Genomic DNA, 18,661 nt, shown 5'->3' on the forward strand with positions numbered 1-18,661 from the left:
TAATCTCATGTAATACAAAGGAGCTGAGAGAATAAAAGAGAAAGTATATATTTATAGAGTGTATTATATTAATCTTACTTACCATTTCTTGTTCTCTTCATTTATTCCTGTGGATTTGAGTTCTCATCTGGTCTCAATTTCTTCCTCAAATACAACTTCGTGTTTATTACATTCTTTGTTTTGTTACTGTCAAGTATATTACTTTTATGTATGTTATAGATCCAATAATACAATCACATAAAACTTAATTTATATAATTTTTAAAATCATTTCACAGAAGGTAAGCAAATATACATTTATACCATCTTTATAATTATACAATTACCTTCACCAGTGCTCTTTGATCTTTTGTGTGGATTCGAATTTCAGTCTGGTGTCACTTGCTTTCAGCCTGAAGAACTTTTGTATTTTTTGTAAGCCAGATGTGCTAGCAATTAAGTCCCTCAGTTTTTGTTTTTTTTGGAAATGTTATCCCCCACCCTCGTCATATTCGGAGTCAGACGTGCTACCATCGCGCCATGAGGTCTTTCGCCCTTGTCATATTTGAAAGATCATTTTCTTGGGTCTAAGGTACTTGGTTTCTCTTGGCCTCTGTCTATGTCAAGGGTCCTATGGAGCAGCAGCAAGAGCCTCCAGCTCTATACTGTTCTCAGAGGCCCCCAGGCATCTAGAGTATGCCAGACACCACCAGCACTTCAAGACTGGTGAGATGGGAACCGAAAGCCCCGGGGAAAGCTGGAATGGCGGATGCCTGCTCTACACTTTTCTTTCCCCCTGAAGGAGAGGCTGCCAAGGTAGATCAGCCTCTGTCACTGTACCACAGGTCCTTTGGAGCAGCAGCGCAGTGCCTAAACTCTTTTATTTTCCTCAGTGGCTTCCAGGCATCTAGAGTATGCCATAGCCCATCAGCACCCTGAAACAGGCAAGGTGGAAGCCAGACCATCAGGCAGCCCCCCTGAAAAGTCAGAATGTTGGACTACAGTCCCATCTTCTCCTTTTCTCCCCAAGGACAATGGAGAGCTGGGAGTTTCCTTTCAATTGTGTGTGTCACTGTGCCAGGGAGGGGACTATTTTAGAGAAGGTGTCAGGAATTTTCCTACTGCTTTTGATGGAGCTGATTTTCACACTGGCCTTGGGTAAAAGAGCCACTTAATTGGTTTCTGAATTTCTCACAAAGGACATTGCTTCACATATTTTTTGTTAAATTGCTGTCTCCACAGGAGGTGTGGGGCTTCCTATTCTGCCATTGGGTGAGTGGGAGGGGAAAGAGCAAGATCTTGCTTTGGAGATGCTAATTTAGATTGGCCTATAAAGCAATCAATTGTGGAAGTAGTCCAGACTTCAGGGAAGAGGGACTGCGTCGGTTTTGACTTTTTAAAAGACACAAGAATGGAATCATGATGGTAAGTGTTTTTGCATGTTTGTGCAGTTTTGTTTTGTTCACTTCCTAGAACAATCCCTGGTTCATATAAGAGCTATAAATGTTCATTAAATAGAATTTGCATCTTTCTGTTGGGTAGTGAAGATTTAAAAACATATACTGCTCAGCCATAAAAAAAGAAAGAAAATGTTACCCTTTGTAACAGTATGGATGGACCTGGAGAACATTATGCTCAGTGAAAATAAGGCAGCCAGAGACAGACAGATACCCTTTGACTTCACTCATGTGGAATCTAATGAACAAAATGAACTAACAAGGAAAATGGGCACAGACTCAGAGATGGAAAACAGGATGGCAGCTCTGGGTGGGTGGAAGAGGTTAGGGGGCGGAGGGATGGAGGAAAAAGTCCTCATGGACACCAACAGCAGAGTGGTGATTGCTGGGGGAGGGGGGTGGGTAAAAGAGGTCTAAATGATAATGGAAAAAAAACAATAAAAAGCCTTGGCTGATGTGACTCAGTGGATTGAGCACCAGCCTGTGAACTGAAAGGTCATCAGTTCAATTCCCAGTCAGGGCACATGCCTGGGTTGCAGGCCAGCTCCCCAGTTGGGGGGGGGGCACATGAAGGGCAACCACACATTGAGGTTTCTCTCTTCCTCCCTTCCCTTTGCTCTGAAAAGAAATACATAAATTCTTTAAAATTTTTAAAAATACAATAATAAAATATTTAAAAACAACATGCGGTCAACCTATCATGTTGGATCAGAAGTTCATAGTGACAAATCTCTATCATTAAATTGTATATTTGGCTCCATCGAAGTAAAATAGATACTTGAACCAAATATGGTAAAAGGAGTATGGTTATACTGTTTTAGGGTCAACTTGTTATGAAGTTACAAAGTCCAGTGATTAATAGTCATCATTGTTTGAAATACGGCTCTGAAAAACCTCTAGAAATGTCACCCCAAATATGGTTTTTCAGATTTATTTATTTATTTTGAGAGGGGGGGAAGATAGGGAGAAAGAGGAGAGAAACATCAATGTGTGGTTGCCTCTTCCATGCTACCAAGTGGGGACCTGGCCTCCAACTTAGGCATGTGCCCTGACTGGGAATCAAACTTGCAACCTTTTGGTTCACAGGCTGGAGCTCTATCCACTGAACCACACCAGCCAGGGCCCAAATATGTTTTTTATTGTACTTTTTTCATTACCATTTACTCCCCCTATGCCCTCTTCCACCTCCACCCACCCCCCACAATCATCATACCTTTTACCTTGTCCATGAGTTCTTTCTTTTTTTTATGCTTAATCCTTTCGCCCTCTAACCTCCCTCCCAACATCTTAGCTGTCAACCTGCTCTCTATCAATGAGTCTGTCTTTTGCTTGTTAGTTCATTTTGCTCATTAGATTCCACATATGAGTAATATCATATGGTAATTGTTTTTGAAACTGACAGCATTCTGAGTATAGTTATAAGGCATCAAAGGTTACCAGTTTTAAAAGGCTCATGAAACATAAGGTAACTGGTACTTTTGAATAAGACTCTGCTCATTTAGAAACTATTTATTATATTATTCATAATTAGTTTAAATACTTAGAAGAGTGTGATATATACAAACTTGTGTGTATAATCATTTAATCAATTATGTATCCAATCCATTTACTGATTTGTTAGTTTGAATCTAATTAGTTAAATTAGTTAACAACTGAAGTTTTGAACCAACCTAGGGCTGGTACTTATATTGAAAACACAAAAATCAGAAGCTTACACTCTAGCTAGTGTGCCTCTAGAATCTTTCAGCATTTTTCCTATCAGATCTGTAACAGAGGCTGTACTAATCAGAACAACAAATTTTAGACATGAGTTTTCATGTTTAAAACTTGAATTAAATCACATTCCAAATACATGAATTGGCAGGAACTACTGTACAGGCCTGGCTTCCCTTGCATCAATAGGATAAAAGAAAAAATGAGGCCCAATAGTTTGTGTTCTTTGCAGTAACTCCCTCTGCTGAGAACTCCAACCTATTTTCATGGGATTCTGCTGCCTGACAGCACTAAAAGTACAGTTGAATTCTACACTGCATTTTGCCACATCTGGTTTGAAACTATATTATTGCCACATGTAATTTGAATGACCCTCTCATGTGAGATGCTTGTGGAGATCCAAAGGGACAGATAGTAGGGGCTTCATCCAGCATAAAGATAGTTTGAATGGCTGGAGAATTGGCTGCTAAAAAATGTATTGGGTTGGCCATAAAGTCTGTTAGATTTTTTTCTGTACAACGGCTTTAGTAGCGCTTAGTTGTCTTTAACTTCACTCAAAGCAGTTGTTTTGTAAGATTGCATTGTGACAGCTGTCATACTGATGTGCCTTAAAAAAAACTTACTAAAATTTAATTTTTTGTGCAGCCATTTTAATACTGAAGATGGATGAAAATTTCCAACATTTTCAGTATGTTATGCTTTATTATTTCAAGAAAGGTAAAAATGTAACTGAAACACACACACACACAAAAGATTTGTGTAGTATATGAAGAAGGTGCTGTGATTGATCGAACATGTCAAAAGTGGTTTGCAAAGTTTCTTGGTACTATTGACATTCTGGCCAAATAATTCTTTGCTGTGGGGCTGCCTTATGCATTGGAAGATGTTTAGCAGCACCCCTGGCCTCTACCCACTAGAAGCCAATAGCAGGAGATAGCTGGCATACTCAAAATATCCAAATCAATAGTTACCGGTGAAAATGAGAAAATGTCTTTTATTCTATGAAAAAAAGGTAACAGACTTTTTGCCAACCTAATGTGGTAAAATGTACACTAGATTTTACCTGCACTGTAACATGCATGTATCCATGTATGTTACAGCACATACATGTATGTTACATACACTAAACACGCATGCTATAGTGAGGTTGTGGAGGAGGAAATCTATGACCCTTACTTGGCAAAAGAACATACCAATTATGGAAAAAACGGTTTGGTTTAGGTCTATTTGCAACTCTGTTTTCTGAACTTTTTATGGCACTTATCCCCCATCTTATGTTACAGGTTTTAAAATTTTTAATTCTTACCTGCACTACTGAACACCTTGGGGGCAGGGGCAGTGTTTAATTTGTTCACTTTTATGCTCTAGCCCTAGCCCCATGCCTTGAACATAATAAGCACTCAGTCAATATTGATTGAGCAAAGTAAACTTGTGAGATTATTATCTAAGCTCAACTGAATTTGACCCCATACCTTGAATTGAAGAAAAGTAAATGCATAACCATGACTGAAAGCTGTGTAACCTGTTCAAGAAAAATAAGCAACTTTCTCTTTAAAAGGTCATTCATTCCTTTTTATTTTTACGATCTTGGTCGCATTAATGAAAAACAAAAACTCAATTTTATTTTTTTTCCAATTTTTTTATTTAATTATTTTTCAAGTACAGTTTTCTGTTTATTACTCCCATCCCATCCCACCCCCCATCCTCCCCCCTCCCTCCCATTTCCACCCTTCTCAGTTGTTGTCCATGTATCCTTTATATAGGTTCCTCTAAATCCCTCCCTTATTTCCCCTGAAATTCCCTCCCCTCTCCCCTCTGGTCACTGTCAGCCTGTTCTCTATTTCAGTGTCTTTGGTTATATTTTGCTTGCTTGCAAAAACTCAATTTTAAATAATACCAATTTGCATCTAAATAATTAGAGAACCCTAAAGAAAAAGTAACCTAAGCCTTGGCCAGGTGGTTCAGTTAAATGGAGCATCAACCTGACAGGACAGTGAGAAGCTAAGAATAGGGAAACAGACAGATAGCTGGACAGTATGACTAAGCAATTTACAGCCAGGTGCAGATGGTTACCAGGGCGGTGCTTGGCAGGGGGCAAAACTGGGAAAACAAGGACCTCACGCCCAGGGTAACCTCTTGTCCCCTGTCTTTTCCTTCCTGGAGATAACTTCTAGGCCTCAGTTGTTTCAGCTCCAGGCCCAGAAAAGCAGTCAAACCAGGTGGGAGACAACAGAACCAATTGCAATGACTAAATGAGCCCTACCCTGTCACTGACCAATCAGTGGAGACCATGGTCCTGAAAGGGCACACTTGGAAAACTGATGAACATTTTGCTGAAACCCTCCCCTAGGCTCCCACTCACAGGACAGGGAGCTAAGCCTCAAGACAAAGACCCAGGGTATGTGTTCTCCCTCTGGGGAGGGGCCAGTGCCATTTCCTTTCCCATCCCCCCTCCTCCCCTCAACTTCTTTCTTCACAGGCATACCTCTCCTAAACTCTAAGGCAATGGGTAGTTGGTAGCTTGTCCCAGGCTGACTCCCTGAACCTGTTCCCAAAGCCACCTCTTCTCTTACTTCCCAGTGGGCTAAAGCAGCCTAACCTGGGCTCTCCTATTGCTTCCTCTATGCTAAGTAAGCCCTTCCCTGTTTCACTGTCCCCAGCTTTAATAAACATACCCTCATAGTCACCCTGGACTCCAGTTGGGAATCCAATCTTTCCTACATGAAGTCAAGAACTTATATACTACCAGCTGGTCCTAGGCAGACCCACTCAGAGCCAGGCCCTTGGTAATAAACCTGTGAACCAAAAGGTTTCTGATTCGATCCCCAGTTGGGGTGAGTATAGGAGGCAATTGATCAATGTTTCTCTCTCACATTGTTTCTCTCTCTCCCTTCCTCTCTCTAACATCAGTAATAAAACATACCCTTGGATGAGGATTAAAAAAAGTAACTTAAGATTTAATTGGTATTATGTGTATTGTAAAGTATTATAAGGTAATTTATTCCAAACTGGTACAAAATTCATTTTTCACTAGTTTTAAAACTAACCTCCTATATTTTCTATTAGTTTTACTAGACCCAGTGTTATTTCTTTTTGAATGTTTAGAACATGAACAAGGCACTTGTCAAACTTTGCCTAGTATCTCATATTTTATCACATCATCCCAAACATGTTTTATTTGAATATAAATTTATTTTGTAGAAATGAAAACAAAATAAACAAAATTTTCACTAAAAACACAAAATAGTCCTAAACAGTGGATCTAAAAGGATATAGGTAAAACATAGCTGAGGCACTCTTTTTTTTTTTGGTAGAAATCTCAAGTTAAGAATACTTGATGAACATGTATTTATGGGAGACTTTTTTACGTGCTTTTGCAAATTCACTTAAGACTAAAATTTTTACTTAATGTTACTCTATAGGAAAACAAATTCACTTAGGACTAAAATTTTTACTTAACATTACTCTATAGGAGAACAAATTCACTTAAGACTAAAATTTTTACTTAACATTACTCTATAGGAGAACAAATTCACTTAAGACTAAAATTTTTACTTAACATTACTCAGGAAAACAAAGTCATTTAAGACTAAAACTTTTTCTTAACATTACTCCATAGGAAAACAAATTCACTTAAGACTAAAATTTTCACTTAACATTACTCTATAGGAAAACTCACTTAAGACTAAAATTTTCACATAACATTACTTCATAGAAAAACAAATTCACTTAAGACTAAAATTTTTACTTAACATTACTCCTTAGGAAAACAAACAAGACTACATAGCACCTTAACAGATAATTTTACATTTGAAATTTTAAAATCTATCTCCAAATTTTATAAGCCATATGACTTACTTTAAGCAGTATGTTCATTCTTTCTAAAGAAAACATATAAGTAACATTTTTATGCATTGTCGTATAAACATACACAAAATTTGACTGGTTGAACAAAGTAAAAAAAAAGGATTCTTATCCATAGGTCTTAATTAAGGATATTCTTGCCAGCCCAGTGATGTGAAATCACTTAGACACAAAAAATAGAGTCCAGAGCCAGTCTAAAACTTCTCTATTACCCAAATATACCATGAATTGACTGAAATCAGCTGGGTAATCCCATGTAAGCTTTGTAGAATGCTTACTGAGAAGGGAAGAACAGTTCTCCCTGAAATACAAAATGACTTTTAATGTGGAAGCTTTAGCAGTTCCTTTCTTTACTATTATCTCCAGATATTGTAATACTTGAATAGAACTACAGAAGCCCATGGCAGTAATAGAGAATATCAATTCTCTTAGGTTAGAAAAATGTATTCATAGCAACAATTTTAAAGACAACTTTCAAAAATTCCTGATAATAGCTAAAAGAGAACTAGAAAAGTAAAATTAGCCATTGGGCACTGCCTGTTCTAGAACACTGGACTCTAACAGCACCTCCACTGCTGGGGGGAAAAAACCATTAAGTCCTTCACGCAACAGAAAAACAAAAGACCAAGCTATTTAGGAACAACTGTTCCATATAGAGAACTGTTCAACACAGAGCAGCCAAATTACAAGGTAATTTTTTTGCATGACTATACATAGTGAACTATATATTATGCAGCTTTCTATAAAAGCACTGAAACCTCCAACAGTTATACGTATCATATCATAAAGAACAACACAAAGTTCACCATCACCAATAGCCCATATCTAGTCAATGTTCTGAAATACAGATTGAGAAAGCAAGTTTCTTTTGAAAATGGCTTAAACTCTAGAGTTACTTAGTTTTGTTTGCTGAAAATGGCTTAAACTCTAGAGTTAGTTTTGTTTGCTGAACATCAAACTTTATTATTCCATAAAAGTAAGATTTAGATTAGAAAAAGTGAAATGAACACCAATGCTAATTTAAATTGCTTAAGTATTCAACTCTATAAAAGTAGGTTGGTGGTCTCTGCAATTAGGTTTTAGGCAGTTGATATGAAACTGTATGTAAACTCAATATTCAGACTAACTGCAGAACCTAGTCCTAGCCTATTTCTAATGATCTGGAACCAAAGTTTAAGCCCTGGACACACTATGTAACAAGTAACATTGGTGTTAATACACTGCTACACTCCAAAAGACTTGGTGTGAGGACTGGGTGGGTTTTGTTTTAAACTTTATCATTCTGCAACAGTTTGTACACAACCTGGCTCTAAGTTGGGTCAGACACAAACAGTGCAACATGTGTGCTCTATCAAACAGTATATTGTAGAGGATGGAGACCGCCTACCTCACCCGCTCACATCAGGTGGGGTGGAAGCTTAGTGATGGCATCGCTGGGCAGGGACAGGTGACAGAACAGGGCAAGATGCAGAGGTGACAGCCCTGTGGATGATGCAAACTTGCTTCTGGCCATGCCCCAGGTCTCCAAGGCCGCAATGGTAGAATAAATGGCTGGAGCTACTGTTCCAATTAGTAATGAACTACAGTCAAAATCTTGCAAACTACAAATTAACAATGAGGGTTGGGCAGCAAGTTCTTGGTCTTAGTGTCCCAGGTGTGGCAGCTCAACCAGAATGGTCTGGGTAAGCTGGGCAGCTCCAGGGGCAGGCCAATGTCCCAAGTGTCCCTTTCTAGGTGGTCTTCATTTAGGAGGTGGGAAGTGTGGCTTTTTCAAGCTGAAATCAGACCAGTCGACAGACAGTCTTTGTCGGGCCTGTCTGGTGGAATCCAAGCAGAATCTTTTGAAATGCTCCACTTCCCTTTCCGTCTCATCCATATCTGCACTATCTAAGTCGATATCCTTGGGCATAAAGACATCATAGAGCGGGTTGTTGTCTCCATCTCCTTTCCTGCTTTCTTTGCTTTTGCTGCTGGGCTGAGAAGTGTCTGCCAGCTCTAGCTTGCTGGGGCTAGCAGGCTCCCCAGGGCCTGGGGTTGCCTTCCCCTCCTTGACCTGGCTGAGCTGTTTCTTGCCCTTGTTTTCATTCCTAGCTTTTCTCTCCATTTTCCTCTGCTCTGCCAGCAAAACAAGGTGAAGCACTTTACTACTTGGTTGAGCCTGGGACCGGGATTTGGACTGGCCCTCTGAGGCTCTAGGGGACTCCGCAGACCTCTTCCTTGGATCACCACCAGCCTTCCCTGTCTGTTTTAGTTTCTTTTTGCCAGTCCCATCTTTATGTTGCTTTGGTAGGAGGTGCTTGGAGTCTCCCTGAGCCCCAGACACTGCATGGTCTTCACATCTTGAAGGGGAGTGAGATGAAGTTTCCAGTTCTTCAGTTTGCTCTAGGGAGCCACTGGGCATGTGTGCCTTCTCCAGCTTTCTCTGTTTATGTCTCTCCCGCTTGGCTCTGCGGGTGCTGCTCCCAGGCTTGATCTCTGGGCCATTTATGAACTGCAGCAAGTCCTCCACTGTGCGATTATCAACCGCATCCTGCTTTTCTGAGAGCTGACTTGTTTTCTTAGGTTGCTCTTCTTTTCTCTTGGCCAGCCGCAAACGAAGCTTTTCTCTCATTTCTTCATAACTTCTACCTGATGCTGTGGCTGGAGGCCGGTGATGCCTGGAGGATTTACCACAGTATTCGCAGTATTTGCCCTCCTCCTGGAGGTTGCAGGTACAGGAGCAGGAGCTGCTGTGGGAGCTATGCTCGGAGCTGCTGCCATTGTTTGTGCTCTTTCCCCTGGGGTCCTGCCGCCAGCCATAGGCACCTTGGTTGGAGAGTTGCTCTTCGGAGTCAGGACTGAAAGTGGCCGGAATGGTCAGAAGTGAGTTATCATAGAGGTGGCCCTCGGGGTTCCCCCGGGCATCAGACCTCACATTGGTCGCAATCTCGGTATTGTCATCATCACAGGTCACCACCTCAATATCATCAGTATTCACCAGATAAATATCAGCAAGTCTATCTGACAGTGAAGCCACATCACTATCACTGCAAAAACCTGGTGTAGAGCCCTCATGGCAGATGGGTCTGGATCGCTGCTGGGTTATAAGTGGAGAGCTGGAATCTGACCCTGGCAGGTGACTCTCAAGGAGACAGTCAGGAAGGGAACGCACTTGGCGTGGCAGCTGGTGGCCATGCCTGGTGCTGGGTATGTGAGGCTCCACAAGGCCACGTGTGAGAAACTGTGAGTGGTTGCAGTTGTAGATGGTACACCTTTCTGGGCCAAGGCAGTTAGGCATGTCCTGGGATGCTGGTGGTGGCATGTGCCTCAAGGCTTCTGCCAAGTTCCCGCTATATAGGTCTGCTTCTGTACTGGTTAGGTGCTCATCAAGGAACTGCGTTTGTTTAAAACGCCTCAAGGTTCTTTTTAGCTTACTTTTCAGTGTCATCTTCTCAAGAATGAAGGTGCTGATCCTCCTCTGGCACTGCACCCACTTTCTGGCTACTCTGTGCAGCTCTTCCTCCAAGCCCTGGTAGTGGAGCAGCAAGGTGCTGTATGTGCCCTGGCTGCAGGGGTCATTTGTTGTGGCTCCCAGCCTGATTTGTGATATCAGTGCTGGCAAGTTGCTCTGGAGAGTATGATCCGAAAAAATCAGATTTTCAAACAGGTGTTTATTATGCAGTTCCCAAGTCACCTGGAAAAGACTCAAATGCTTAATTTCTAGAGTAGTAAGGAAGGCACCGATGGTGCGCGCGGCCTGGCAGAGGGCACCATACTCTTTGATAAGGCGAGAGATGAACTGCTGGGCCTGCAGGGGGCTCTCCAGGCAGTTTGGTGGTCCCGGCTGGGCCCACAGTGGCTGCAGGAGGCGGATCTTCACGTCCAGCACAAAATCTCGTGCTACATGATCCAACCGCTGGTATAACTGTGAGGGGTCTATATTGCAGAGCTTATCCACACGCTCTTTTACCCTGCTCATATTGGGCACCAGCGCGGTCCCTGCCTGGTGATACGTGAAGCGGACCGCGAAGCGCACTTCTGACCAGTAGACTCGTAGCTTCTGTGAGTCTAGATACGTCCCGGACGAGATCCTGGACTCAAAGCTAGCCTCGAAGACACTTTCCGTGTCAAAGAGAGGTAGCCGGCCCTGCCTAGCAGACATCCCGCCTTCTGCCTCTTCCAGGAGCCCGCCGAGATGACCACGGCCGAGGAGGTCTAGGCTCTGTGCTGCCTCAAGGTCACTGGAAATGCCATAGTTATCCAAAGCCCACTGGCAGCTTGGGCACACCCACTCAGTTTGGTGCGACACACTGTCGCCCTCGGGAGCCAATTCACTCCGTACGACTTCACTGTCTTTCCGCTCGATTTTACAATGAGCACAGAAAATGCCTATGGGGTGAGGCAGAGTTCCTTGAGTCTCGCCCAAGCTGAAAGGGGCCGCGCCGCCTGCATATACATCCTCAACAAAGGGCCTGCTTGCTGCCGCCGCAGTCCCGGCAGCAGCGCCCACAGTCCCGGCAGCAGCGCCCACAGTCCCGGCAGCAGCGCCCACAGTCCCGGCAGCAGCGCCCACAGTCCCAGCAGCAGCGCCCACAGTCCCGGCAGCAGCGCCCAGGACCATAATGGCGGTGTCCTGGGAGCTGCATGGCTCCCCCTCCGGGCTGTCTCTCTCTCTACTCTTTTGGCCGCGGTCCCCGCCTCCACTACCCCGCTTGTTCTTTCGGCGCTTTGCCCCACCCTTGGCATGGGATGGGCTCATGGCTGTACCGTGACTGGCTTCGGTGGCAGTGGCAACGGCAGCAGCGGCTGAGGGACTGCCGGCTAGTAGCGCACACCGAGCACAGCTGGCGGCTACGAGCAGAAGGGCAAGAGGGCTAAAGTAGCTGACCTGACCGGGACTTGTGCAGAGTCGACTCCGGACAGGCGGGGAGGACCGGGTTCGCAGAAGTGGCTGGGAAACGGCTGGGCTGGAGGAACGGTGAGGTAAGTCCACCGGCTGCTGCTGGTGAGATTTAGAGTCCAAAATGGCGGAACTGAAGGGGAAAGTAGTCCCAGTTTACATCGCGGGGTGGGGAAGGAGCTGCCCTGTGGGGGAATGAGCAGCCTGGAGCGAGAAGGAGGTGCCTTAAGGGGAAATGAACTGCCAGGAGCAAGAGGGGCGTGGTGTATTCTTCAATTATAATCTAGTTCAGTACTTTGCGTTAGTTTTGGATGTACAGCAAAGTGGTTGCAAAATCATGTACTTTACAGAGTGCTTCCCTGTAATGCTTTAAGTACCCGCCTGGCCCCATACATAGTTAACATGATATTATTTACTATTTTTTCTATGCTGTAACCTGTAGCTCTGTGACTCATCTTTAACTACCAGATGGTTTCCCTAGAAACCTTTCCCTAGAAATACATCCCAGGAGCCCAAAAGAGACAGTGAGGTGTTTGTACTTTTACAGTATTAGTTTCGTGGGATACACATCAGTGCCACAGGGCAACTGTCTGATGATTTGTAAGAGCTGTAAATTTGTTGGTTGAAGCTCTCTGGTAAACATTCATATTTAACAACTGAATTGTTTGCCCTGGCTGGTGTGGCTCTGTTGGTTGGAGGGTGTCCCATAAACCAAAGGTCGTGGGCTTGATTCCCAGTCGGGGCACATACCTGGGGTGTAGGTTCTGTCCTGTTGGGGCATGCGGGAGATGTGGCCGATGTTTCAATCTCACATCAGTGTTTCTTTCTCTTTCTCCCCTCGTTTCCCCTGTCTCTAAGGATTAGTGAGCATCCTCTTGGTCAAGATAAAAAAGAAAAATAAAACAAAACCAAAAACAACTGAGTTATTCTTTTGACCATGACTGGCTATCTAGTGACACCTGTTTTTCCCTTGTTTTGATGTCCTGATAAGCCTGCATTTTGCTTGCATCCTTTAAGAAAGCTGTTATAAGACATTATCATGAAAAAGTGGACCAGGGAGATGATAGTGGCACCAGTTTCCACATAGGCCACAATGAACAGGTAATAAGAAGACATGCAGAACTCGTGTGTGTCACAGATGTTCTAGGACAGAGACACATAATTTTCCTGGGAAAGCATTCAAAGTAATGTTATGCTGCAGTGCCTATCTACTCCACACTGGATGTCTCGTCTAATTTGTCTGGGTGACTTGATGACTTAACAAGTTAATCATATGCTGTAGAACATAAATGCTGTCACCACAGGGCAACAAAACACCCCTAACCCAGTCACGTCCACTAGTAGATGAGGAAGACCAACATTCCATGGATGCATTTGTCACAGGCAGTTGTTTAAAACTCCCTGTGCAGTCTTTTCACTGCCCTTGTGATCAAAAGACTTCTGCCAATATAATGATCTCATATAAGAAGAAAAACACAATTCCATAAATGAAATGTTGCATTAGTTGCATTGCTTCACAGAGCAAGGCATGGTCACTGGTGTTGATGGAGAAGGTTTGCTCGAGAGGAAAGCTTTTTCATTAGGATCAGAAACAAGGCAAGGATGTTCACTTTCACTGCTTTTATTCAACGTACTATTGGAGGTCCTAGCCACAGCATTCAGACAAAAAAAAAATAAGTAAATAAAAGGCATCCAAATTGGAATGGAAGTAAAACTCCTAATTTGCAGATTAAATGAAAAATAATTAGATTGACTAATAAATTAAAGTAGCAGGATACAAAATAAACATTCAGAAATCACTTATAGCCTGACTGGTGTGTGTCTCAGTTGGTTGGGCATCGTCCTGTGAAGTGAAAGATCTCCAGTTTAATTCCTGATCAGGGTGCATATGTGGAGTTTGCTTTGTAGGTTCAGTCTCCAATTGTGGTGTGTATAAGAGGCAACAGATTGATCTTTTTCTTTTCTTTGTCCCTGCCTTCTCCCCTCTAAAAATACATAAAACCTTTAAAAATTAGACATTAGTTGCATTCTAATATACTAATAATGAACTAATAAGAAAGAGAAATTAAGAAAACAAGCCCATTTAAAATTGCATAAGAAGGAATAAAATATCTAGGAATAAATTATCCAAGAAGGTAAAAAAGCCCTTTACTCAGAAAAACTAAAAGAAATTGAAGATACAAGAAAATTGAAGGATATACTGCTCATGGATAGGAGGAATAAACATTATTAAAATGTCCATACTGTCCAAAGCAATCTCTAGATCCAATGAAATCCCTTTAAAAATACCACTGGCAGGCCCTGGCTGGTGTGTAGCTCAGTGGATTGAGCGCGGGCCTGCAAACCAGATGATCGCGGTTCGATTCCCAGTCAGGGCACATGCTTGGGTTGCAGGCCAGTTTCCGGCAGGGGCCAGTTCCCTGCAGGGGATGCATGAGAAGCAACCATACATTGATGTTTCTTTCCTCTCCCCTTCCCTTCCCCTCTAAAAAGATGAATAAAGTATTTTAAAAACACTCTTAAAAAAATACCAATGGCATTTTTGACATAGTAATCCTAATGTTTCCCAGAAAAGTAATTTTAAAAATTATATAGGACCACAAAAGACTACAAATAACCAAAGCAATCTTTCATTAAACATTTTAATGATTTTATTCATTTTTAGAGAAAGAGGGAAAAACATCAATGTGTGGTTGCCTCTTGTGCACCCCTAAGAGGGGACCTGGCTGGCAAACCAGGCATGTGTCCTCACTGGGAATCAAACTGGTGATCATTTTGTTTGCAGTTGGACTCCCAACCCACTGAACCATAGTAGTCAGGGCTAGCCAGAGCAGTCTTAAGAAAGAAAAAAAAATGGAGGTATCACAATAGCTGATACCAAACTATACTATAAGAGTATAGTAATCAAAACACCATAGTAATGGGCCCTGGCTGCTGTCGTTCAGTGGATTCAGCACAGGCCTGTGGACCAAAGCATCACAGCTTTGATTCCCAGTCAGGGCACATGCCTGAGTTGCAGGCCATATCCCCAGTATGGGGTGTGCTAGATGCAACCACACATTGATGTGTTTTACTCCCTCTCTCCTTCCCTTCCCCATCTCTCTTAAAAAAATAAAATCTTTCAGAAAAAAAAACACCATAGTATTGGCACAAAAAACAGGAACTTATATCAATGGGACAGAATAGAGAATCCAGAAATCAATACATGTCTATCTGGTTAATCTGTGACAAAGGAGGCAAGAATATGCAATGCATTAATTCAATAAGAGGTGCTGGGAAAACTGGACAGACGCAAAAACTGAAACTGGATCACTTTTACTGTGTATACAAAATAAAATCACCATTTAAACATTTAAATGTAAAACATGAAAACTAAATCTAGAAGAAAACAGTAAAACCTTTGACATTGCTCTTGCTTATATTTGTTATTTAGATCTCTTTATTTTGGCAAGGGGAACAAAAAGAAAAAAACAGTGGGACTACATTAAACTAGTTTTTGTCCAGGAAAAAGACCATCAACAAACCCTGGCTGGGTAGCTCAGTTCAAGTGCCATCCCAATACACCAAAGCTGCTTGTTAGGTCCCTGGTGAGGGCATATAATGAATAAGCAATGAATGCATAAATAAGTGGAATAACACATCGAACTATTGTTTTCTCTTGCTCTCCCTCATCTCAAATATTTTGATTTGAAAAATAAAAGAATCCATCAACAACTAGAAGACAAGTGTGTAACAAGAAGAAAACAAGTGGGACTACATGAAACTAAAGTTTCTGCATAGTAAAGTTAATCTACAACAAAATGAAAAGACAACCCACTGAATGGGAAAACAATTGTCAATGATGCATCTGGTAAGGGATTAATATCCACAATTTATAAAGAACTTACAAAACTCGACACAAAAAACCCCAAACAATCCTAGTTAAAAATAGGCAAAGAACCTGAATAGAAACTTCTCCAAAGGGGACATACAGATGGCTAGCTAATGGACATGTGGAAAGATACTCAATGTTGCTAATCATCAGTGAAATGAAAATTGAAACCACAATGAATTACTTGTCAGAATGGCTATCTTCAATAAACAAGTGTTGCCAAGGATATGGAGAAAAGGGAACCTTTGTGCTCTGTTGTTGGTAATGGCAGACTGGTGCAGCCACTGTGGAAAGCAGTATGGAGTTTCCTCCAAAAATTAAAAATGGAAATTCCTATGACCCAGAAATTATACTACTGGGAATATATTTTTAAAAAAAGGCCAATTCCAAAGAATATATGGACCCTATGTTCATTGCAGTGTTATTTACAATATTCAAGTTTTGGAAGCAGCCCAAGTGCCCATCAGTGGATGAGTAGATAAAGTTGTGCTACATTTACACAATGGAATACTACATCATAATAAAGAAGGAACTCTTATGACAGCATGGATAGAACTACAGAACATTATGCCAAATGAAATAAGCCAGTCAGAGAAAGAAGTAACGTGAGTTCTCTCATATGTAGAATCAAATGAACAAAATTAATAAAATATTAACAGACTCAGACAACAGGCTGACAATTATCAGGGGTAAGGGGGGTTTCCAGGGCTGGGTGGGAAATATAAATCAAAATCAAACTCAGACAACAGCATGATGATTACCAGATGAGAATGGGGTTGGGGTGAGGTAGAAGTGGGTATAGCAGAAATAAATGTTGACAAAAGGAGAATTGACTTGGTGTGGTGGTAACACAAGATAATGTAGAGATGATACATTTTAAAATTGTGCAGCTGACTTGGCTGGTGTTGCACAGTGGATTGAGTCCTAGCCTGTGAAGTCAAATGTCTCTGGTTCAATTCCTAATCAGGGCACATGCATGGGTTGTGGGACAGGTCCCCATGTGGGGGCATGCGAGAGCCAACTATTTGATGTGTCTCTCGCACATTGGTGTTTTCTCCCTCCCTTTCTAAAAATAAAATCTTTAATAAATAAAATTGTACACATGTATTCTATATAGGATTCATTATATGGAATTAACCAATGTCACCTCAATAAATTCAATTTAAATAAACTAGGACAACTTACTGAATGGAAGAAGATATTTGCCAATGATACATGTGATAAGGGTTTAATATCCAAAATATGTAAGAAATTCATACAGCTTAATGCACACAAAAAATCTAATCATGGGAAAAGGGGAAGGACTCACATGAACAAGTATAAAGGGCACATGGACAATAAGGTGGGGGGCGGAAATGGGAGGGAGGTGGGGAGCACTGGGATGGGGGGCAGGGCTGGGAATGTAAGACTGAAAACTACTTGAACAAGCATTAAATTAAAAAAATGAGTATAGAACCTGAATTTAAAAAGGACATACAGATGGCCAATAGACAATGAAAAGATGCTCAGCATCACTAATCATGAAAGAAATGGAAAATAAAAGCACAATGAGATGTCACCTTATACCTACCTGACAGAATGGCTATCATCAAAAAATCAACAGCCCTGGCTGGTGTAGCTCAGTGGATTGAGCGCGGGCCTGTGAACCAGACGATGGCGGTTTGATTCCCAGTCAGGGCACAAGCCTGGGTTGCAGGCCAGATCCCAGCAGGGGCCAGTTCCCAGCAGGGGATGCACGAGAAGCAACCATACATTGATGTTTCTCTTCCTCTCCCCTTCCCCCCTAAAGATAAATAAAATAAAATAAATCAACAAAGGACACTTTGCAGTGTTCAGATTATAATTTGATGTAACCACTATGGAAAACTATAGAATTTCCTCAAAAAATTAAAAATAGAACTGTATGACCCACCAATTGTACTTCTGGTTATATATCCTAAGAAATCCAAAACAGCAATTTAAAAAGACTTATGGAAGCAACCTAAGTGTTCATATATAGATTAATGGATAAAGACAGGTATCTACAATGAAATATTAGTCACTCGTAAAAAATGAACTCTTACTGTTTATAACATGGGTGGTCACAGAGGGTATTATGCTAAATGAAATGTCAGGAAGAGAGAAATACAATATGATTTCACTTATAAGTAAAATCTAAAAATAAGGAGAACAGACATTCATAGATACCGAGAAAATACTGATGGTTGCTAGATGGGAGGTGATTAGGGACATGTTAAAAAGGGGATGGGATTAAAATGTACAAAATGTCAGATATAAAAAATTATGTGGATATAATGTAAAGCATAGGGTTTATAGTGAAATATTGTAATAACCATGTGCACGAGTACTAGACTTATCAGAGTGATCGCTTTGTAAGTTATATAAGTGTATAATCACTATGTTGTACATCTGAAATTAATCTATCCCAACTTTAATTGATTAAAAATTTTTTAATTTTAAAAAAGGTGTGTCAAATAGTGAAACTTGTAGAAGCAGAAAATAGTTTTTGCCAGGGGATGGGACATAGGTGATGAATGGAGTGTTGCTATTAAATTTCAGTTATGCAAGATGAATAAATTCTGGACATCTGATGTACAGTATCATACCTAATGTTAACAATATTATATATTGAAATTTGTTAAAAGAGCATATCTGATTAAATATTCTTTGAAACAAAGACATTATGACAAATGTTATAGCATGGGTGAACCTTGAGGACATTAGGGTAATCACAATAAGCCAGTCATAAAAAGAAATGCTCTTATGATTCTACTTAGATAAATTCATCGATGTAAGAAGTAGAATGGTCATTGTAAGGGGTTGAGGGAAGAGTAAATAGGGACTTGTTTAATGAGTATTGGGTTTAAGTTTTGCAAATGAGTTCTGGAGATCCACTTCA

General features: G+C 41.3%; 1 protein-coding gene and 1 pseudogene across 1 annotated transcript; both read right to left on the minus strand.

Moving 5' to 3' along the window:
* Positions 1-8,753: 8,753 nt before the first annotated feature.
* Positions 8,754-12,672, minus strand: LOC118974856 (protein FAM193A-like). Its single transcript, XM_037028430.1, has 2 exons — positions 12,642-12,672; positions 8,754-11,842 (listed from the first exon to the last, which is right to left on the minus strand). Exons 1-2 carry the CDS (start codon positions 12,670-12,672, stop codon positions 8,754-8,756), a joined length of 3,120 nt encoding a protein of 1,039 aa, XP_036884325.1.
* Positions 12,673-12,751: 79 nt separating this feature from the next.
* LOC118974850 (neuronal membrane glycoprotein M6-b-like) overlaps positions 12,752-18,661 on the minus strand; it is a 124,827-nt pseudogene continuing 118,917 nt past the window's right edge.

Source organism: Sturnira hondurensis, unplaced genomic scaffold (genome assembly GCF_014824575.4).
Source record: "Sturnira hondurensis isolate 20B ecotype Veracruz unplaced genomic scaffold, ASM1482457v3 Scaffold0019898, whole genome shotgun sequence".
Taxonomy (NCBI): domain Eukaryota; kingdom Metazoa; phylum Chordata; class Mammalia; order Chiroptera; family Phyllostomidae; genus Sturnira; species Sturnira hondurensis.